Source organism: Oncorhynchus masou, chromosome 32 (genome assembly GCF_036934945.1).
Source record: "Oncorhynchus masou masou isolate Uvic2021 chromosome 32, UVic_Omas_1.1, whole genome shotgun sequence".
Lineage (NCBI taxonomy): Eukaryota > Metazoa > Chordata > Actinopteri > Salmoniformes > Salmonidae > Oncorhynchus > Oncorhynchus masou.
Window position 1 is genome coordinate 40,541,734 of NC_088243.1, and position 23,586 is coordinate 40,565,319.

At 41.0% G+C, this 23,586-nt stretch overlaps 1 protein-coding gene across 5 annotated transcripts in view; it reads left to right on the forward strand.

Annotated features, from left to right (window-relative positions):
- LOC135526066 (unconventional myosin-VI-like) overlaps positions 1 to 23,586 on the forward strand; it is a 91,512-nt gene that overhangs the window by 39,945 nt on the left and 27,981 nt on the right. For all 5 annotated transcript variants that reach the window (XR_010453238.1, XM_064954131.1, XM_064954132.1 and 2 more), the window contains exons 10-17: positions 2,247 to 2,327; positions 8,393 to 8,573; positions 9,896 to 10,040; positions 11,287 to 11,444; positions 11,736 to 11,827; positions 18,211 to 18,283; positions 20,961 to 21,088; positions 23,292 to 23,387. Coding sequence is in view for 4 of the 5 variants with exons in the window: in XM_064954131.1 (XP_064810203.1) it covers positions 2,247 to 2,327; positions 8,393 to 8,573; positions 9,896 to 10,040; positions 11,287 to 11,444; positions 11,736 to 11,827; positions 18,211 to 18,283; positions 20,961 to 21,088; positions 23,292 to 23,387 (954 nt within the window). In the remaining variant the exon portion in view is untranslated. The remainder of the gene's footprint in view (positions 1 to 2,246; positions 2,328 to 8,392; positions 8,574 to 9,895; positions 10,041 to 11,286; positions 11,445 to 11,735; positions 11,828 to 18,210; positions 18,284 to 20,960; positions 21,089 to 23,291; positions 23,388 to 23,586) is intronic.

Genomic DNA, 23,586 nt, shown 5'->3' on the forward strand with positions numbered 1-23,586 from the left:
TGTTCCCTGGTAGGCCGTCATTGTAAATAAGAATTTGTTCTTAACTGACTTGCCTATTTGAATGAAGGTTCAATTAAAACAATTATAATAGTAAATATCACCATTGCAGTAGCTTTCAGGTTTTTAATCTTGTGGTATGAAAAGCTGATAGTCCAGGAGAAGGTTAGTTAGTTGGCTGGCTGGCTGGCTGGCTGGCTAGCTAGCTACAGTTCTGTCTCAATCGTGTAGTGTCTGGACTTCTCTATTTTATTTCCAGGTGGTTGTCTGAGTCAACCAATAGTGTCGTACCCCCTTTCTTTCGAAAGATGGAAAGATGGAGGTGTGCGACGCTAGAGGCTGTGTCCGTCTTCCAAATAATGAGAAGTTAAACATGACTGGCTTTTGAAACATGCACAGGGAGATGATTGGACATGGTTGACAGCCTAATGTGAGTAAAATAGCACCATGTTCTACCAAGTGAGCTACAGGGGTACAACAACAATTATAGTTGTTCTTTTGGGTATTTTTCACGGTATGATTATAGCAGGTCTACACAGTGACAGTCACATCAACAGAAGCAATAAACTAAACTCAGCAAAAAAAGAAACGTCCTCTCACGGTCAACTGTGTTTATTTTCAGCAAACTTAACATGTGTAAATATTTGTATGAACATAACAAGATTGAACAACTGAGACATATACTGAACAAGTTCCACAGACATGTGACTAACAGAAATGAAATAATGAATCCCCGAACAAAGGGGGGTCAAAATCAAAAGTAACAGTCAGTATCTGATGTGGCCACCAGCTGCATTAAGTACTGCAGTGCATTTCCTCCTCATGGACCGCACCAGAGTTGCCAGTTTTTGCTGTGAGACGTTACTCCACTCTTCCACCAAGGCACCTGCAAGTTCACTGACATTTCTGGGGGGAATGGCCCTAGCCCTCAACCTCTGATCCAACAGATCCCAGACGTGCTCAATGGGATTGAGATCCGGGCTCTTCGCTGGCCATGGCAGAAGACTGTCTTGCAGGAAATCACGCACAGAACAAGCAGTATGGCTGGTGGCGTTGTCATGCTGGAGGGTCATGTCAGGATGAGCCTGCAGGAAGGGTACCACATGAGGGAGGAGGATGTCTTCCCTGTAACGCACAGCGTTGAGATTGCCTGCAATGACAAGAAGCTCAGTCCGATGATGCTGTGACATACCGCCCCAGACCATGACAGACCCTCCAACTCCAAATCGATCCCTCTCGAGGGTACAGGCCTCGGTGTAATGCTCATTCCTTCAATGATAAACGTGAATCCGACCATCACCCCTGGTGAGAAAAAAACTGTAACTCGTTAGTGAAGACACCTTTTTTCCAATCCTGTCTGGTCCTGCGACGGTGGGTTTGTGCCCATAGGCGACGTTGTTGCCGGTGATGCCTTACAACAGGCCTACAAGCCCTCAGTCCAGCCTCTCTCAGCCTATTGCAGACAGTCTGAGCACTGATGGAGGGATTGTGCATTCCTGATGTAACCTGGGCAGTTGTTGTTGCCATCCTGTATCTGTCCCGCAGGTGTGATGTTCGGATGTACCGATCCTGTGCAGGTTTTGTTACACGTGGTCTGCCACTGCGAGGACGATCAGCTGTCCGTCCTGTCTCCCTGTAGCGCTGTCTTAGGCGTCTCACAGTTCGGACATTGCAATTTATTGCCCTGGCCACATCTGCAGTCCTCATGCCTCCTTGCAGCATGCCTAAGGCATGTTCATGCAGATGAGCAGGGACCCTGGCATCTTTCTTTTTGGTGTTTTCCAGAATCAGTAGAAAGGCCTCTTTAGTGTCCTAAGTTGTCATAACTGTGACCTTAATTGCCTACCGTCTGTAAGCTGTTAGTGTCGACCGTTCCACAGGTGCATGTTCATAAATTGTTTATGGTTCATTGAACACGCTTGGGAAACAGTGTTTAAACCCTTTACAATGAAGATCTATCAAGCTATTTCGATTGTTACGAATTATCTTTGAAAGACAGGGTCCTACAAAAGGGCCGTTTCTTTTTTTTACTGAGTTTACAATGAAATTAAAGCCAAGTGAACTGTGAAGCCACGTTTGGATATTACATAGTTCATCTTTGAACATGACAAAAACAATGCCACCGTTCTTGCATGCATTGTTACCCTACAACATGTATTAATAAATATACGGGCTTATAGGTTGTGTCTACAGATGTGTCATTTCTGGAATGCTAATTGTTTGTGTATGCTCTCCTTTGTCCCTCATAGTATTTGAATCGAGGATGCACGAGATACTTTGCCAGCAAGGACACAGACAAACAGATCATGCAGAATCGCAAGAGTCCTGAGGTACTGTACCTTTCAGCTTATTGTCTTCCACCTCTCTTCAATGTAGAAAATAAATTAATAACCCTGGAACTTTGACTGGTACTAATATGTGTGTGTAATATATATATATATATATATATTATTTATTTATTTATTTATTTATTTTACCTTTATTTAACTAGGCAAGTCAGTTAATGAACAAATTCTTATTTTCAATGACGGCCTAGGAACAGTGGGTTAACTGCCTGTTCAGGGGCAGAACGACAGACTTGTCAGCTCAGGAGTCTTAAACTTGCAACCTTCCTGTTGCTTGTCCAACACTCTAACCACTAGGCTACCCTGCTTTTACTCCTTTTTTGTGATATCCAATTGGTAGTTGCAGTCTTGTCCCAACTCCAGTACGGACTTGGGAGAGGCGAAGGTCGAGAGCTATGCGTCCTTTGAAACATGGCCCTGCCAAGCCGCACAGTTTATTGACACACTGCTCGCTTTACCCGGAAGCCAGTCGCACCAATGTGCCGGAGGAAACACCGTACAACTGGCGACCGAAGTCAGCATGCATGTGCCCGGCCCGCCACAGGAGTTGCTAGTGCGCGATGGGACAAGGACATCCCGGCCGGCCAAACCCTCCCCTAACCCGGACAACGCTGGTCCAATTGTTCGCCGCCTCATGGGTCTCCCTGTTGCGGCCAGCTGTAACAGCTTGGGATAGCTGTAATAGCTTGGGATAGAACCCAGGTCTGTAGTGACGCCTCTAGCACTGAGATGCAGTGCATTAGACCGATGCACCACTCGGGTGGCTCTAAGACAAGATTTCTTTCATGGAAAAACTGTGTTACTCTAGTAAAAGGAGGATAAACTGCACTGATTCCAGCAAAAAAAAATGTGCCTAGGCTCTGAAGACTGAGTTGCCTCATGCTAGCCAGCTGGAAAACAACAACATAGGACACATTTTCAAATGTATTGGTATTTAACTATGTTGTTGTCGATTGTATGACTGTAGCCACAGAATTCTACATTCGTAAAAGGCTAATATCGGCCGATAACATCGGTCACCCAATAAATCGGCCGGGATCTAGTCATAGTATCGATATTAGTATTTTTGAGGCATCATTTCCAAATCAACCCGAAAATAGTGTTGTCTGTACGATACCAAATTTTATCTTGAAGCAGACTAAACTCTATGGTCCTTTTTAAAACTTACTTATGTAAAATATTATGTTCTATAGCTTGCAAAATAAACAAATGTGACTCTGGGTGACAAGGCTGTTTTTCCAACATTAGGACTGTTTTCTTCAAGATATGTATGTATATGTCTTTTTTTGGCTTCCTTGCGAAAGTATCTAAAATGTATTATGTCACTTATCGATGATTAGAACATACCAGTGTCTACATATATGAAAAGGGAGCGTGGTTAACAAGATAAGAAGAAAGTTCCTGAAATATGCTTCTCTGTGTGATCACAGGGTAGGAATAAAGGAAGAAAAACACAGATTTTCAAAACTTGCAACGAGTTTCTAGCCAGAGGGAGGTCACCGCTAATCCCCACGTCACCGCTAATCTCATAGTATTTCAAAATCACTGTTTTAAAATGTTTTTATTTTTTTATATTAATCGGGTATAACTTTCTTTGTAAAAATGCGCCAATTTAACATACAGTGCATTTGGAAAGTATTCAGACCCCTTGACTTTTTCCACATTTTGTTACGTTACAGCCTTCTAAAATGTATTTAAATTGGGGTTTTTCACCCTCAAATCTACTCGCAATCCTCCATAATGACAAAGCAAAAACAGGTTTTTAGAAATCATATTTACATAAGTATTCAGACCCTTTACTTAGTATTTTGTTGAAGCACACTTGGCAGCGATTACAGCCTTGAGTCTTTTTAGGTATGACGCTACAAGCTTTACATACCTGTATTTGGGGAGTTTCTCCCATTCTTCTCTGCAGATCTTCTTAAGCTCTGAAAGGTTGAATGGGGAGTGTCGCTGCCCAGCTATTTCCAGGTCTCTCCAGAGATGTTAGATCAGGTTCAAGTCCAGGCTCTGGCTGCGCCACTCAATGACATTCAGAGACTTGTCCCGAAGCCACTCCTGCGTTGTCTTGGCTGTATGCTTAGGGTCGTTGTCCTGTTGGAAGGTGAACCTTCGCCCCAGTCTGAGGTACTGAGAGCTCTGAAACAGGTTTTCTTCAAGGATCTCTTTGGACTTCCACCAATTGGAGTAAACTAATAAACAATAACACTTAGGCTTCTACCTTCAGTTTATACATCTTATACACATTTTACAGACATCTATTTTACAATAGTTATATTTAGTTTATTTTTAGTCCTTCCTCTATTTCTGATTTTTGTTTTCTATTTGTAACTGTGCTATTTCACAGTTTCTGAACCTATATACATTTTACAGACCCCGTATGGTTTACATTGGTTTTCTTGTTATTAGTCCCACCCTTCAGCTCCATTCAACCCCTCCCAGCTATCTCTCAACACCATCCATTTTGGATTTCTATTTGCCATATATTTTTCAACTGTGCTGTGATGCAGATTGTAAATTAAAGATAAACATTTTTGCAAAAATAATGATTATATTATTGATTGATTAACTATGGCTTTTCAAATCACCCAGTATTGCTATCTGCAGCGTTAGTTCTGGGCAAATATTCCTGGACCGGTCACCAAACACGAGCTACATATGGACAATACCAAAATAAATTATCTTTTAATGAATCTGCCTCCTCACAGCAAAATCTGCAGAGCTGGGAAGATTGTATTCGCCATATATATAACATTCTATTGGTTGCAAGAATTTTGTATAGTCATTTAAACTTTTGAATCTGCCGTTGTTTTGCATATCAATTCATAAACCATGTGCCATGGAATGGGTACATCGAAAATCTCTAACAACTATTTAGCAATTTATATGGCACCGCTGTCAGTTTTTTGGTCCTTAAATGAAATTGGTATATGTTTTTATATATCACACTTTTCTTTAACCATTTATGTTCTTTAATGCAGGGCCGACATACAAGTTCCTTACTTTTTTCCCCTTCGACTTGCCTCTTCCATTTTTGTGGTAACGCTGCAATTAGTTGGTTGTAATTTTGTGTAGAGCAGACATGTCCATATGTCTGTGTTAGCTGCATGTGTGACATAACTCCACCAGTACTATTTATGATATCATTCACTAAAATGATACCTTTTTTTTTTTAATTTCTTCGAAAATATGTTTTTTTTGTCAATTAGTATATTTGAGTTTAACCACAATATTTGTTGTATTATTTGTTCTGTCTTTTCAGATGGATTAAACTGAAATTGCAATCTCTTTGGGCTTTGCTCCAATCTCTTTGGGCTTTGCTCTGTTCATCTTTCCCTCGATCCTGACTAGTCTCACCATCCCTGTCGCTCAAAAACATCCCCACACCACCATGCTTCACCATAGAGATGGTGGCAGGTTTCCTCCAGACTTAATGCTTGGCATTCAGGGAATCATCAGATCAAAGAATCTTGTTTCTCATGGTCTGAGAGTCCTTTAGGTGCCTTTTGGCAAACACCAAGTGGGCTGTCATGTGCCTTTTACAGAGGAGTGGCTTTCATCTGGCCACTCTACCATAAATGCCTGATTGGTGGAGTGCTGCAGAGATGGTTGTCCTTCTGGAAGGTTCTCCCATCTCCACAGAGGAACTATGGAGCTCTTTTAGAGTTACCATCGGGTTTTTGGTCACCTCTCTGACCAAGTCCCTTCTCCCCCAATTGCTCAGTTTGGCCGTGTGGCCTGCTCTAGAAAGAGTCTTGGTGATGATGGAGGACACTGTGTTCTTGGGGACCTTCAATGCTGCAGAAATGTTTTGGTACCGTTCCCCAGATCTGTGCCTCAACACAATCCTGTCTCTGAGCTCTACGGACGATTCCTTCAACCTCATAGCTTGGTTTTTGCTCTGACATGCACTGTCAACTGTGTGACCTTATATAGACAGGTGTGTACCTTTCCAAATCATGTCCAATCAGTTGAATTTACCACAGGTGGACTCCAATCATGTTGTAGAAACATCTCAAGGATGATCAATGGAAACAGGATGCACCTGAGCTCAATTTTGAGTCTCATAGCAAAGGGTCTGAAGGCTTATGTAAATAATGGATTTCAGTTTTTCAATATGTTATACATTTGCTTAAAATAAAAAATAAAAAACAGTTTGCTTAGTCGTTATGGGGAATTGTGTTTAGAATGATGCGGGATAAAAATTATTTAATCCATTTTTTAATAATATGGAAAAAGTCAAGGGGTCTGAATACTTTCTGAATGTACTGTATGTAGACACTGGTATTGTACTGGATATGATGAAAATAAGGTTAAAAAGTGGTGGAATTGCCCTTCAAGACTAGTTAAAGTTATGTAATAGATATTCATAACAGTATATTTCCCAAATATTCAAATATCCTAAGAAGTTGTTGGCACTTTCAAAAAGAACAAGAATGAAAGTCTTATTCTATAGGCCTAGGCATCTTCTCAATCATATCTTTATGAGAGATTGAACAAATAATATTAAGATAGGAGGAGGATGCAAATAAAGTAGTTATTATCTAGTTCTGAAGACAGTCTAGACTTTTCTTCTACCTAGCCCTTGATTTATAGCCTAACTTTCTGCGGCAAGACAGCCCGTTCATCAGTTGACTGTCACTTTGCACCGTCATGTGTGTGCCACATTGACACAGACAGACACACACAAACCTCTTCCATGCTGACGCTTCACCAGAAAGGAATATTAAAAAAGGTTTGCCTGCACTTAGCCTCTGCCCAGGCTTTCAACATGATCTTTCGTCATGATTCGCCCAGTTGTTACCATGCAATTTCGCGCTATAGGCCTACGATGGTTTTTAGCAGATTTGAAAAACTCTCACATTATTACATTTGATGGGGTTGGCCAATAGGGAGCAATACCATCATATATCATGTGGTTTTGAGTACATAATCACAATAGGACATCGCCCAACCTTAGATATAGGGTATAGGAAGTATTCATGCCAAACTGTATCAAGGATTGTATTTAGAAATAAATAACTTCTGGTGCTTAGGTGAAAGTCTGGCAAATCTGTTGTAGGCTATGTGTGAATTGTTACATTCAGACAAATTTAAACAGGCCAATGTATTTACTATTTTAACAAATGAACCAAATGTACCTTTTCACAGCTTCCTGCAATGCAGTGTGTTGAGAGAGCAATGATCTCATGACAGTTGCGGTGTAACTAATAAAGCTTGCACGTCTCTTTGCCCTGCCTCGGGTCTATGTAATGCAGGATGATGAGGTGATGATGCTTTCCTTAAAGACCCTCTTTTGTTTTGCTCACTATGTAAACTCCATGCTTGAGATTGTAGTGCAAACAGGAGCTATGCAGAGCATGCTTCTTTATCATTGTGCATGGGATTTGTCTTTATCCAGCTTCTGTCAGGCTCAGAATGTCACAGTGTGATGAATTATCCGTCTAAGGAGATACTGTTACAGACACACACTCATGACTGGTCAGGGGGAAATCCAACAATTAAAATCTCACGGAAGTGAAGTAGTGTTGGAACAACATCACACTGTGACTTTCGCTTTAGTGTGCCTCTGCTTTGAAGTCTGCCAACCTTCATTCAAACCAGAAACCACAAATCCACTGTACTTATCTATGCTTCTGCTTTTATCTGTCAGTGGTGGATTTCTAATTTCTGATATTAGGGGTGAGACGTAGCATTTGACGCTAGGTCAGTCAAGGCTACTGTAGCACGGCAGTCTTGTTCATACTGTAGGAAGGTGTGATGTGTGTGTGTGTGATGGCTCTCACATGAAAAATGACAGCCTACAAGGGAGGCCGGGAGTCTTTCCTAGTCGGGTCACACGTGGCACTGGAAAGACTCTTGACTTTAGCTAGCACAGGGCCTGTATTCACAAAGATTGCTGATCTAGGATCAGGTCACCCTGTCCATAATCATATTCAGTATAATCTAAAAGGCGAAACTGATCCTAGTTCAGCACTCTTACTTTGAGACTCTCTGAGAATACGGGCCTAGGTGTAATATCCTGACTCTCCTGTCTCTCCGTCCTCCAGCATGTGAAGCTGGGCGCCCTGAAGGACCCTCTGTTGGACGACCAGGGAGACTTCAACAGGATGTGCGGGGCCATGAAGAAGATTGGCCTGGACGACACGGAGAAGCTGGACCTGTTCAGGGTGGTTGCCGGAGTGCTGCACCTGGGTAACATTGACTTTGAGGAAACCGGGAGTACATCAGGTAAATCAAGTTACATACCTAACGTATCTCTCTTAGTGTAGCTCTCTGGAGTATTAGAATGTACACACACTTACGCAGATACGTGTGTGTGTGTGGTGTGTGCACAAGCACTCATCTGCATACGCTCAATGGGGCTTATTGGTCCTTTTATTGTTCTGACAGCATTGAATCCCTTCTATAACGTGGCAGGAGGTCTACTCCCCACCCCTGGCTGACACATTATTCTCTGTAGGGTCTCACTGTCCCACTTTTGAAGTACACCCATTGAAAAGGACATGCTCTGAATCCACTCTCCTACCAGCTGCACAAGAGTGATGCAATACATCTGTCGTATAAGAAAAGTGATGATTCAAGCTTATCTTGAGATGGATGATGTAATCACCCCAAAACCAATTCTTCCTTTGGCTGCCTCTCCTTCTAGTTCTCTGCTGCCCATGACTGGAACGAACTACAAAAATCTCTGAAACTGGAAACACTTATCTACCTCAATAGCTTTAATAAGCACCAGCTGTCAGAGCAGCTCACAGATTACTGTACCTGTACATAGCCCATCTATAATTTAGTCCAAACAACTATCTCTCCCCCTACTGTATTTATTTATTTATTTTGCTCCTTTGCACCCCATTATTTCTATCTCTACATTGCACATTCTTCCACTGCAAATCTACCATTCCAGTGTTTTACTTGCTATATTGTATTTACTTCGCCAACATGGCCTTTTTTTTGCCTTTACCTCCCTTATCTCACCTCATTTGCTCACATTGTATATAGACTTATTTTTCTACTGTATTATTGACTGTATGTTTGTTTTACTCCATGTGTAACTCTGTGTTGTTGTATGTGTCGAACTGCTTTTCTTTATCTTGGCCAGGTCGCAATTGTAAGTGATAACTTGTTCTCAACTTGCCTACCTGGTTAAATAAAGGTGAAATAGATTAAAAAAAATACATAACTCGATTGCTGCCTCGAGAGCAGATATTACCTGGAACGTCGCAAGGTGCTCATTCTCCGTTGAAATGGTTACATGTTGACAGTTAATTTCCCTCAATCAGACCATCTGTCTGTCTCTGCCCTTCAAAAGTACGTTACTACTTCACTGCCTGCGACAAAGACGGTACTTCTTCCGCAGAATGTGCGGCGTGGATTCCCAGTGTGGCTGTATTCAAGCATTTGGCAGGAGAAAGAAAGTACTAAAATCCATCCCAAATCCAATTGAGGAGGCATAATGGACGCTGCTCCATTTTCTTTTTGTGCGCACCAATAATTTGTTTGGGTGTGCGCGTGGTGCGTGCGTGTGTGTGTGTGTGTGTGTGTGTTTACAGGCGGCTGCATCCTGATGAACCAGTCTAGTCAGAAGCTGGCCTACTGTGCTGACTTGCTGGGCCTAGACCAGGAGGACCTGAGAGTCAGCCTCACCACCAGGGTCATGCTCACCACAGCAGGGGGCGCCAAAGGAACAGTTATCAAGTAAGACAACCTCTAATGCTTTAGATGGTATGAGGTAGACGGTGAGAGCACGACGGTAAATGACGTTGAGGCTGGCGGTGAATGCCATCAGCCGCCACAATAGATGGGACTTGCCACCGGAGTTAAAATATTTTTACTTTTGCCGTCTGCCGTAGCGTTGTTTTCAACCGGATGTTGATTTGCACCGTTTTTTTTTTTCACTGAAATCACTATAGCAATGCATACCGTCGTGCTGGCTTACTTTTGCCATCACCATCTTTCTTGCTTTCTTGTCCCGCTATGCCGACTGATATGACGGTTTTTGCTTCCCTTGTCTGAGTGCAGCATTAACCTACCTGCTGCTGCACTTTTATACTTTTAAAGTCTAATGCCCCATTTACATTGTGGCTTATTTAATTATGCCGTACGTCATCTTCACGGAGTCTCGCCCCGCTACTGAACAATCAAGTGTAGTATTTGTAATGCAAGATGGAGGAGAGCCTGTCTCTCGTCAGAGATTGCATAAATACATTGTTTCAGGTGATAGTAAAACATGAGGCTGAACATGAATAGATTATAGATGAGAATATGGGGTGGGGAAAGTGGACAGTAATGGCACCTACAGTAACTTCAAAGGGTAAAAGGTTTGCTCTGAACCTGCTGCTTCAGCTCGATGCCTGTCCAGAAAAAAACGGAGAGCAGAATACTTTTGGAATGTTTGAATATTGACGAGTATTCCAGTCCACTCCGTCCTGCACAAAAATTGATATTTGAAACTAAAATAAACCTTAACCTTACACAACAAAATAGATTTAGGCAAAACTAACAGTTAAAAATAAGTACATTAATGTACATATCTAGTAATGGCACAGTGAAGTCACTGTGGACTGGAATACTGAGACTGAGTGCAGGACAGAGTGCTACACCATAGCTGAACTTGCTCACTTCAGAAGAACTCCACTCATAATCATCAACCCCTTTGAATAATTCTCCACCAATGGTGTTGGAGAGTGCTAGAAGAATTAGTCAGCCAGGGTTCAGGGAGTACAGTCACTTCTAATGGCTTGTCTTTTGACCTCCTTACCTACTTGTTTTAGCAAAACAATACCATCCTGTAAAAACGTACTCTTTAAGAAAGAACTCAAACTTCTTTTGCACATAAACCTGAAATGAGAAATGACTGTATTGATTAAAAAGTTTTTTAGTTTTTTTTTTTAAATTAAAGAGTAGCCCAGTTTCGGCTTCTCACTTAGTTCTTTCCACCCAGGGTACCTTTGAGGGTGGAACAGGCGAACAATGCCCGGGACGCCCTGGCCAAGGCCGTGTACAGCTGCCTCTTCGATCACGTGGTCAGGAGGGTCAACCAGTGTTTCCCCTTCAAAACCTCCTCCAACTTCATCGGGGTGCTGGATATCGCCGGCTTCGGTGAGTCGGCCTAGAGCAGTGAGTTTGTCTCACAGTTTATCTGTTTCTCTGTAAGTTTGTTTCTCTGTCTGCCTGTCAGTCTATCTAGCCATATTTCCGTTAATTTATCTTGTGGGTGTTCGTTTCCTTCATGTCCTCACATAAACTCTTTTCCTCGTCACGTTCTAAAAACTTTACGAACATAATTTGATATATTCAGTACCAGTAACTGCCTGAAGATGAGCATTATTCATTCCCACTTCAGACGTGGCAGATCATTTTCACTTTCATATTGCTTCACACACCCCTCAGAGTATTTTGAACACAACAGCTTTGAGCAGTTCTGCATCAACTACTGCAACGAGAAGCTGCAGCAGTTCTTCAACGAACGCATCCTGAAAGAGGTGAGTGAGAGTGAAGTCTGGGGGTGTAGAGGTGGCTCGCTAGTGTTGTTACGACTCCAGAATTTTGACTTTGATACCAGGTTTAGTATTTTTATTTTTTTAGGAAGCCATGTATGCATTAATGAATCAATTATATAATCATACAATCAATTTGACTTTGTTTTTACCAATCTAACTACAAAACAACAATGGTAATAATTTATTTGAAAGATAAATCTCTATTGATTAACTGGGTAAATCAAGATGTAGCCTAGGTCTATTCACAATACAGGTGAATACATATTATTCAATAGGAGTGTGTGCATTCATTGAGTTATTGAGCTTGTTTAGCTGATTTCACGAACTACAGGTGACAAACAATCCCTACCATTTAGGACTTATTTTATTGGCGACTGATAGGAGAACAGATCATTTTATTGTACTGATTAACAACATTTGCATAGAATAATTAATCTCTTATAACAGTTTGCGCTGTCTCTTTAAGAATGTAATGCCATCATTTGCGAGGCAGATGTGGCTGTGGAATCTGACTTTGTGGCTGTGGAATCTGACTTTGTGGCTATGGAATCTATTGTACACCAGATAGGTGAAAGGGAGATTGTGATGGAGACGAAGCAAATTAATAACGTTTTTGGTGAGAATCAGCTTTGAAATCAGCCTATTTTGCATTATCGTTTACAAATTATCACATAAAGTACTAGGGTAGTGAATTGATCTTGCTTCAGCTGTAAGCTAGCAAGGAAAGCTTGCCTACAAAAAGAGAAAGTGTCCTAGCCTGTATGGACATTGTTTTACAAACAATAATGAACAGTTTAAACATTTCTACATGCATTGTTGCATTATTGAAGTGTGCTAACTCAGCATGAGTGAGGAGCTAACAATGCAGCCCAGAAAGCTCTAGCGAGGGGTTAAAGTTCTCTGTCATGGATTCAGGAGAGGTCTTTTTTGAGATCAGTGTAGATCCGGTTTGGAGATGGCATAGCCTAATACAGACAGAAGCATATCTGTTCTACGAAATTCATTCCCAAATAACTGTATTCTCAAATATTTTATTTTTTTCTGTTATACTGTGTGCACTGAACTTACATGCATGATTGTTGATGACACGCCGATGTTCAGAGGACGGGAATTAAATAGTCTGTCCTCTATAATGCTCACAACAGCAGCGCTCAACTCAGACAGCGGTGTGTAACATACTGTAGCTGCTGGCAAAGTCATTCAAAGCCTGTACTATAACATTTAGGATGTAATGTTGTTAAACCAAAATCAAACAACCGCATAGTAGAATAGTTTACCTACAGCCGTATTCTAAAATGTATACCATTTTTTCCCCCTCATCAATCTACACACAATACCCCATCATGACAAAGCGAAAACAGTTTTAAAAAATAAAAACCAGATATACCTTATTTACATAAGCCTTCAGACTCTTTGCTATGAGACTCAAAATTAAGCTACGGTGCATCCTGTTTCCATTGATCATCCTTGAGATGTTTCTACAACTTGAATGGAGTCCACCTGTGGTAAAATTCAATTGTTTGGACATTTTACATTTACATTTAAGTCATTTAGCAGACGCTCTTATCCAGAGCGACTTACATGATTTGGAAAGGTACATAACTGTCTATATAAGGTCACACAGTTGACAGTGCATGTCAGAGCAAAAACTAAGCCATGAGGTTGAAGGAATTGTCCGTAGAGTTCCGAGACAAGATTGTGTTGAGGCACAGATCTGGGGAAGGGTACCAAAACATTTCTGCAGCATTGAAGGTTCCCAAGAACACAGTGTCCTCCATCATTCTTAAATGGAAGAAATTTGGAACCACCAAGACTCTTCCTAGAGCTGAACTGAGCAATTGGCAGAGAGGGGCCTTGGTCAGGGATGTGACAAAGAACATGATGGTCACTCTGACAGAGCTCCAGAGTTCCTCTGTGGAGATGGGAGAACCTTCCAGAAGGACAACCATTTCTGCAGCACTCCACCAATCACGGCCTTTAAGGTAGAGTGGCCAGATGGAAGCACATGACAGCCCGCTTGGAGTTTGCCAAAAGGCACCTAAAGGACTCTGACCATGATAAACAATATTCTCTGGTCTGATGAAACCAAGATTGAACCCTTTGGCCTGAATGCCAAGTGTCATGTCTGGAGTAAACCTGGCACTATCGCTACGGTGAGGCATGGTGGTGGTAGCATCATACTTTGGGGTTGTTTTTCAGTACTGGGAGACTAGTCAGGATTGAGGGAAAGATGAATGGAGTAAAGTACAGAGAGGTCCTTGATGAAAACCTGCTCCAGATCGCGCAGGACCTCAGACTGGGCGAAGGTTCACCTTACAACAGGACAACGACCCTAAGCACACAGCCAAGACAACGCAGTAGTAGCTTCAGGACAAGCCTCTAAATGTCCTTGAGTGGCCCAGCCAGGGCCTGGACTCGAACGTCTCTGAAGAGACCTGGAAATAGTTGTGCAACAATGCTCCCCATCCAACCTGACAGAGCTTGAGAGGATCTGCAAAGAAGAATGGGAGAAAATCCCCAAATACAGTTGTGCCAAGCTTGTAGCATCATAACCCAAGAAGACTCGAGGCTGTAATCTCTGCCATAGGTACTTCAAAAAATTACTGAGTAAAGGTTCTGAATAGTTACTTAAATGGAATATTTCAGTTATATTTGATAAATTAGCAACAAAAAAACTTTTTGCTTTGTCATTATGGGGTATTGTGTGTAGATTGAGGGGGGGAAATGATTTATTCCATTTTAGAATAAGGCTGTAATGTAACAAAATGTGGAAAAAGGTCATGGGGTCTGAATACTTTCCGAATGCACTGCATTTACCTGTTGTATGCCAAATAAATATTCCTCTCGAGGCGCATTCAAGTCCTGAGAGCCATCGGACAAGCAGTCAATACACAACTATTCTTCGTGGGAGAACACTTTTGAAAGCAGTTTTGGCCTTTGTTTAAAAAAAGAGTGTGATCCCAGTTTTACATTGCTACCACATTTATTTCTCTACTCCTTCAATTTTACAAATGCAGTAAACGGTAATTGAATAACCGTGTAACTGATGGATGAAGGCCGTCATGAAAATATAATAACTGTCAAAACCGTTTAGGCCTACATTCATTTTAGGTTTTATTTGTATTAACTTTACTTTGATGTAGGTAAACTTTACCTAATAATGGGGGTGTTTACTAATAATTGTAAGAAATTGTTTTGCTAACTTAGTCTATTAAACTTTCTACATCTCCACTTTCCAACTGATGATGTGAGGAGGTGTAGAGCACTATAGGCTATGGCACTTAATTATTTATTTTTTATAGTTTGATGTGTGGACTTTATTTTAATAAATAAATCTGTCTTTTAACCTCTAGCGTCGAGCAATCCCGTATCCGGGAGCGTAATCATCGCCTCAAGCTCATTAGCATAACGCAACGTTAACTATTCATGAAAATCGCAAATGAAATAAAATAAATATATTGGCTCACAAGCTTAGCCTTTTGTTAACAACAATGTCTCATCTCAGATTTTCAAAATATGCTTTTCAACCATAGCTACACAAGCATTTGTGTAAGAGTATTGATAGCTAGCATAGCATTAAGCCTAGCATTCAGCAGGCAACATTTTCACAAAAACAAGAAAAGCATTCAAATAAAATCATTTACCTTTGAAGAACTTCGGATGTTTTCAATGAGGAGACTCTCAGTTAGATAGCAAATGTTCAGTTTTTCCAAAAAGATTATTTGTGTCGGAGAAATCGCTCCGTTTTGTTCATCACGTTTGGCTAAGAAAAAAAAAATAAAATTCAGTCATTACAACGCCAAACTTTTTTCCAAATTAACTCCATTATATCGACAGGAACATGGCAAACGTTGTTTAGAATCAATCCTCAAGGTGTTTTTCACATATCTATTTGATGATAAATCATTTGTGGCAGTTGCCTTTCTCCTCTGAACCAAATGGAAAAGTGCACGCAGCTGGAGATTGCGCAATAATTTCGACGGAGGACACCAAGCGGACACCTGGTAAATGTAGTCTCTTATGGTCATTCTTCCAATGATATGCCTACAAATACGTCACAATGCTGCAGACACCTTGGGGAAACGACAGAAAGTGTAGGCTCATTCCTGGCGCATTCACAGCCATATAAGGTTATACATTGGAACACAGCGCATTCAAAATCTGGGCCATTTCCTGTATGAAATTTCATCTTGGTTTCGCCTGTAGCATTAGTTCTGTGGCACTCACAGACAATATCTTTGCAGTTTTGGAAACGTCAGAGTGTTTTCTTTCCAAAGCTGTCAATTATATGCATTGTCGAGCATCTTTTCGTGACAAAATATCTTGTTTAAAACAGGAACGTTTTTTTTATCCAAAAATTAAAAGAGCGCCCCCCTATATCGAAGAAGTTAAAGGTTGGATGCGTCTGACTATTGATTAATTATTCAACAGAAGTCGACAAGGTTGTTCTGGCTCTGAGGCCTACAATGTGTCGAATGGAAAATGCACCAATCCTTTTCTTAATTTATAGACTAATCAACACTGATTATACCCCTGGTCCTGACCAATATGTCACCCAAGGCGAGACAAAAAAAATGCCACCCTCCTATCCCCACAAAGTAGAATAGTAGCCTGGACTATACTGTGTCAGCCCGCGATGCAGTTTTGTGAATGCCTATGTGGTAACCTACCTTTTGTAAAACAGGCAATTTACCGTTAATCCATGTAATTTGGTTACATTCATTTCTGTTAATGCGTGTATTAATTACAGTCATTTACTGTTCTTATTCTCGGAGTGTAAATGTTATTTGCTCACAACCTGCTACACTTGTGAGAAACAAGTTTTGATTTATTTCATACCGTCATATGTGTGTGAACTGTGTGGCTGGTTTCTTTGTCCGCTTAATGTTGACAGAGCGCTTGCACCTGAGCACGCATTGAAGTACCTGCCCAGCTGGGCTTTTAAGTAATTTCTTATTCACCTCACACAGTAAGTCAAGTCTTTAAACAAAATATACAGTATATACATTCAAATTATAATAGTTCCTCACAGAATTTGAAAAATCTTCCCAACACTCTCCCCCTCGATAATCAGCGTTGCTGATAAATAGGCTGTGGACATGTTTGAATTATTGTCAGTTTCATCTTCATACTATAGCATAGCTCTCCCCTTCATACATTCCTTGTCAATTCATTATCTTATAGCCTACTTTCAGAAAGCCTAAGGTAGGCCTAGGTTTTTTAATATGTTTTAAGGAAAGGAGAAATATTTGCTCTTGTGTCTGATATTCGCTGGTGGCTTTGATTGACGGGCAGTTTTACTGCTGTGTGTGAGTTCACTGATTCATTCTACAGGCCTATATGTCCAGCCAGAAAGTTTCCTAAAGTAGTCTGTCTGGACTCCATCTCTTTAATAAGAATCAAACACTCCTGTCATGATTTAATCTGGTAAATGGCCTATTATCAATAGCTTAGGCTACATTAGCTCTCTCATTACAGCGTCTTCCCTTTGAAGAACGGTCGAATGACCTCAGCAGCAGGGTTTGTGATATGTTAATATTTTTGGGAAAATGTGAGAACCCATCAGACTTCGTTTTAATGGTTTTGTGCATTGAGATATATATATATATTAATGCAGAAAAATCAATGGATAAGGTAGGCATATCTTTAATTGGACTCGTAATGTTGTCAATGCGACAGATCTTCTTCAACCTGGCATTTCTTCATTTGTTGATGATATTTAATCACTTAAAATACCATGATAATAATGAAGTGTAATGGCTTGTTTCAAATAGGTTTTTATTAAGAAGCATATCCATTTAAACAGGTGTACAAACTGAATTGTGACCTCTCCTTTTTTGGGGGGGGGGGGCTATATGCATGATCCTTTTTTGGAGGGGGTATCTAAAAAGTACTGAAGTTTCAGTATACCGTGCAACACTAAAGAGGACTCACACACACCAAATACACTCTTCTCCCTGCAAGAGTCAGTCCACACGTTACACTCATTAGAATGGTATTCCTTCTCTCTGTGGAGATGACAGCGTTTCTCTTCTGGGAGCTCTTGTTTTATTCATTGATTTTTTTAAGGTCTCCAATTACTGACCACATTTAAAAATTAAGGGATTCCATGGTGTTTGAATCACATTGGAGTGCAGAGATATTTGTGTTGGCCTGAAATTACCCAGAGAAGCATGTTTACATTTTTTTAAATATCAATTTTGAAAAGGAGTTTGTGTACTTGATTCAGTAAGTCATGATTGTTGACAAATCTAGGAACAGATTACACACTAACCATTAGGAGGATGAAAAAAGATCTGACCTGGTAAAAGTAGTTAGGAGCAACATCTTTGTACTTTAGTGTTGACTTACCATTCTTTCTGCAGGAGCAAGAGCTATATCAGAGGGAAGGACTGGGAGTCAATGAAGTTCATTATGTCGACAACCAGGACTGCATAGGTGGGTGCCACTGCCAAACCTTTGTCACCTTACTCCACACTATGATTTTTTGACATGTCTAAAATTTTAGACATTGTGTATTTCTTCTGCAGTAGACTGTGCCCATAGATATTGCTATGTTATATTTCATTCTATGTTGGAGCTCTTTCATACGCCCAAAATATATCTTGATATTGCACCATATTTAGATGCCAGACCAGTGAAACAGGAAATTTCTCCCAGCCTCTTTCACACATTCAGTTTATCAACTTTTCATGGTGCAAAGTCAAATTCCCCAAGAAGCAGCTCTTAAACTATTTTACTTGTTTAATATGTGGGACAGCACTCTGTAAGTCTCTATGCTGTACCTGTACTGTAAGCTTCAATGTCAAACATAATGCACGGACTGGCTTTAGAAGGAAAAGATGCAATCTCTTTCTGTGTCTGACTGCTGACTAGGAGTTGCCACTAGGAACCAAACGGAGATGCAAGGAGAGGTGTGTGAGCAGAGATTGGAGTGGAAATCTCCAGCTTCTGGGTGCCTTAGAGTGACATACAGAGACATGATTAACTTGAAGCCCTGTCTTTTTAAGGCTCATACAAGACATGATGAGAGATACAGCCCTCGACAGAGCACTCTCACTTTTCAGAAAATGTGATTGCATGAAACCAGCCCCACAACATGAGTTTGCACTGACTTCCTTCGACTGCACATTTAGGGCCCTTTAAAATCTGCAGAGAACGCTGACTGTATCACGTAATCCAGACATTACATCGGAAGTCAACAAAATAATACATTTTTATTGAACTGAGTAGGAAATCAACTAAATGTATTGAATAGATTATAAAATGTATTAATTGGCCTCCCGGGTGGCACAGTGGTTAAGGGCGCTGTACTGCAGCGCCAGCTGTGCCATCAGAGACTCTGGGTTCGAGCCCAGGCTCTGTCGTAACCGGCCACGACCGGGAGGTCCGTGGGGCGACGCACAATTGGCCTAGCATCGTCCGGGTTATGGAGGGCTTGGCCGGTAGGGATGTCCTTGTTTCATCGCGCACCAGCGACTCCTGTGGCGGACCGGGCGCAGTGAACGCTAACCAAGGTTGCCAGGTGCACAGTGTTTCCTCCGACACATTGGTGCGGCTTCCGGGTTGGATGCGCGCTGTGTTAAGAAGCAGTGCGGCTTGGTTGGGTTGTATATCGGAGGACGCATGACTTTCAACCTTCGTTTCTCCTGAGCCTGTATGGGAGTTGTAGCGATGAGACAAGATAGTAGCTACTAAAACAATTGGATACCACGAAATTGGGGAGAAAAAGGGGTAAAATTAAAATATATATTTTTTTTATTAATTTGATTATTGTAAGACATTAACAAAATGTATCAGGGACTCACATTTTCCTTAAACTTTCTGAAGAGGCAATGCAGGTATGCCCCTGTCTGTGTGTCCACGTTTGTCTACCAGTTTATGTAGCAATGAAGTCAAAAACCTTCTCAATGTTAACTACAAAGTTAACATTGCCTACCTGGCAGAATGATATTGTGATTATTTGCATCAATCGAGTGGTGATTTGTTAAGCAAACTCTGAAATCACTTGTGCTACAGAAACACCACTAACCGAACAAGTCTCTTGCTGGTGTGCACTTGAATGAAAGAGGTATCTTCACCCAAAAATGAAAATCTCTTAGATTTTTCCCAGACCTTAAGTGTTTTCCTGATGTGGTTTAGGCATTGTTTTGGACTTAGAACATTCCATTTTGTTGTTTTTCTATAAACAGTTTGAGACCGAAAACCTGTAAAAAAACAGGAGGAAATCATAAACTTGGAAAAACAATACATAGAAAACAGAATTAGGCAAAAAATAATACTGATTTTATAGGGCCCTATACAATATAACTTCTCTGGAGTTAGTGGCGAAGAGGGACCACAACATGTGGCTCCTCATTAAACCAGGAAGTTGCCATTGTGTAATGAGCATTTGTGATTGTCAGTGCTCTTTTGTTCCCCTCTGCCTATGTTTTCACAACCCAAACCTCCATTGAATAGGATCAAATGTCCTGTAGGTGGCAACATGATCTATTTCGATTTGTATATCAAACAGGGTTTTGATGAGTCAGGTGCCAGGTTAACTGGCAGCCATGAATAATGTTCGTAAGACTTGCAAATTACTCGCTGGCTGTCCATTAATTCGCTCATCAATCTCCCCCCCCCCAATTTATGCCCAGGTGCCTATTCATGCAAATGTATTGGTGTGCCTCCGTCAGATGTTATTCCAAACAGAATGTCCTGTATGAATAATTCACTAGGAGAGATTATGATGAGCATCCGGATATACAAGGCATTGTGCCTCCAATTTGAACACCCAAAGCCTCAGACACAGCGCACAGTAGAAATACACAAAGGTTGTCAATGTTCCAGGAAAGGGAACATTGAGACACCGATTGCATCTTTCCAGACATTCCGACAGTTGACCGCACCTCTCTGGAATATGTTAGAATTTAACTTTATTTTCCTTATGACTTCACACAGTGACATTGAGAAATGTTCAAAACACAGACCGCATTACAACATTAGTAGCATGAGACAAATTTCCCCCTTGCACATCAATAAAGTTCTTATCTTATTCATATCTTAATAATTTGACTTGAATTGACTATGCTGCTGACTACATCTGTAATAATGTATTCATTTATCCCCATAGACCTGGTGGAAACAAAACTAGTGGGCATCCTGGACATTCTGGATGAAGAGAACCGTCTACCACAGCCCAGCGACCATCACTTTGCCAACACCATCCACAGCCAGCACAAAGACCACTTTAGACTGACGGTGAGAGCTGTGGGTGGAAGTTGCCTGCAGGCACATATCTGGGATCAGCTTACCCACCCTGGATCCTAGCTTGAACCATCTATGTTGAAAAATGCCAAACTTACCTTAGATCAACATTTAGTGAACTGATACTCTTATACTGTTACTGCCCTCTCACCACACGTTCATGCCAAGGGGTCACAATGGTATTGTAATGGACATTCTGGTACTTGGTCTATGTGAAACATTAGAGCTATGGTGAACCAGCAGCCCCAGTCCCTTTTCTTCGGGTACTTTTGTCCCGCTTTCTGTAAGCTTGACAGGCGTAAAATCCTGTTTGAAATGCAGCATTGATATAAATTCAGACCAACAGATTAGACTGGGCTGGCTACAGCTGGTTTTTAGACAATATTAATTGTCATTTTCATATGGAAATGTGGAATATTCTCTCAGATGTGTATGGTCATATAATATTAATCATGACTGCCTTACAGTATGATACTACCACAGATCATACACAATGATGAGGGTCTTAATACTTTTGCCATCACCTCTTCAGCCCGGTCTATTTTACACAAGGCAGAAATAAAGACAGACACACACACACACACACGTTACATACAGTTGAAGTCGGAAGTTTACATACACTTAGGTTGGAGTCATTAAAACTCGTTTTTCTACCACTCCACAAGTTTCTTGTTAAACTATAGTTTTGGCAAGTCGGTTAGGACATCTACTTTATGCATGAATCAAGTAATTTTTCCAACAATTGTTTACAGACATATTATTTCGCTTATAATTCACTGTATTACAATTCCAGTGAGTCAGAAGTTTACATACACTAAGTTGACTGTGCCTTTAAACAGCTTGGAAAATACAGAACATTATGTCATGGCTTTAGAAGCTTCTGATAGGCCAATTGACATCATTTGAGTCAATTGGAGGTGTACCTGTGGATGTATATCAAGGCCTACCTTCAAACTCAGTGACTCTTTGCTTGACATCATGGGAAAATCAAAAGAAATCAGCCAAGACCCCCCAAAACATTGTAGACCTCCACAAGTCTGGTTCATCCTTGGGAGCAATTGCCAAACGCCTGAAGGTACCACATTCATCTATACAAACAATAGTACGCAAGTATGAACACCATGGGACCACACAGCCATCATACCGCTCAGGAAGGAGATGCGTTCTGTCTCCTAGAGATGAATGTACTTTGGTGCGAAAAGTGCAAATCAATCCCAGAACAACAGCAAAGGGCCTTGTGAAGATGCTGGAGGAAACAGGTCCTATATCGACATAACCTGAAAGGCTGCTCAGCAAGGAAGACGCCACTGCTCCAAAACCGCTATAAAAAAAGCCAGACTACGGTTTGCAACTGCACATGGGGACAAAGATTGTACGTTTTGGAGAAATGTCCTCTGGTCTGATGAAACAAAAAAATATAATTGTTTGGCCATAATGACCATTGTTATGTTTGGAGGAAAAGGGGGAGGCTTGCAAGCCGAAGAGCACCATCCCAACCGTGAAGTACGGGGTGGCAGCATCATGTTGTGGTGGTGCTTTGCTGCAGGAGGGACTGGTGCACTTCACAAAATAGATGGCATCATGAGGTAGGACAATTCTGTGGATATATTTTAACAACATCACAAGACATCAGTCAGGAAATTAAAGCTTGGTCGCAAATGGTGGTTGGTTGTGACAAAATGGCTTAAGGACACCAAAGTCAAGATATTGGAGTGGCCATCCCAAAGCCCTGACCTCAATCCTATAGAGAATGTGTGGGCAAAACTGAAAAAGTGTGTATGAGCAAGGAGGCCTACAAACCTGACTCAGTCACATCAGCACTGTCAGCAGGAATGGGCCCAAATTCACCCAACGTATTGTGGGAAGCTTGCGGAAGGCTAGCTGAAACATTTGACCCAAGTTAAACCATTTAAAGGCAATGCTACTAAATACTAATTGAGTGTATGTGAACTTCTGACCCACTGGGAATATGATGAAAGAAATAAAAGCTGAAATAAATCATTCTCTCTACTATTGTTCTGACGTTTCACATTCTTAAAATAAAATGGTGATCCTAACTGACCTAAGACGGGGAATTTTTACTAGAATTAAATGTCAGAAATTATGAAAAACTAAGTTCAAATGTATTTGGCTAAGGTGTATGTAAACTTCTGACTTCAGCTGTATATCAATCTAATATGTCGCTGCCATCTCTCAGGTTCCTAGGAAGTCGAAGCTGGCTGTTCACAGGAACGTCAGAGATGATGAAGGCTTCATCGTCAGACACTTTGCCGGAGCTGTGTGCTACGAGACGGTAACGATCACGCACATCTATTATATTTTGATTTGTTCTTGTGATTGCTTGTTGTTTAATCATGTATGATTGTATGATGTAACTTTGTCAGACTATATGCAGTTATATCTCAGACGTTGTGTAACTTTGCAGCAATTTTAACTATTGCTGCTGGTAATAGTTTTCTCAGCTTGTTAGTAGGGCTGGGAATTGCCAGGGA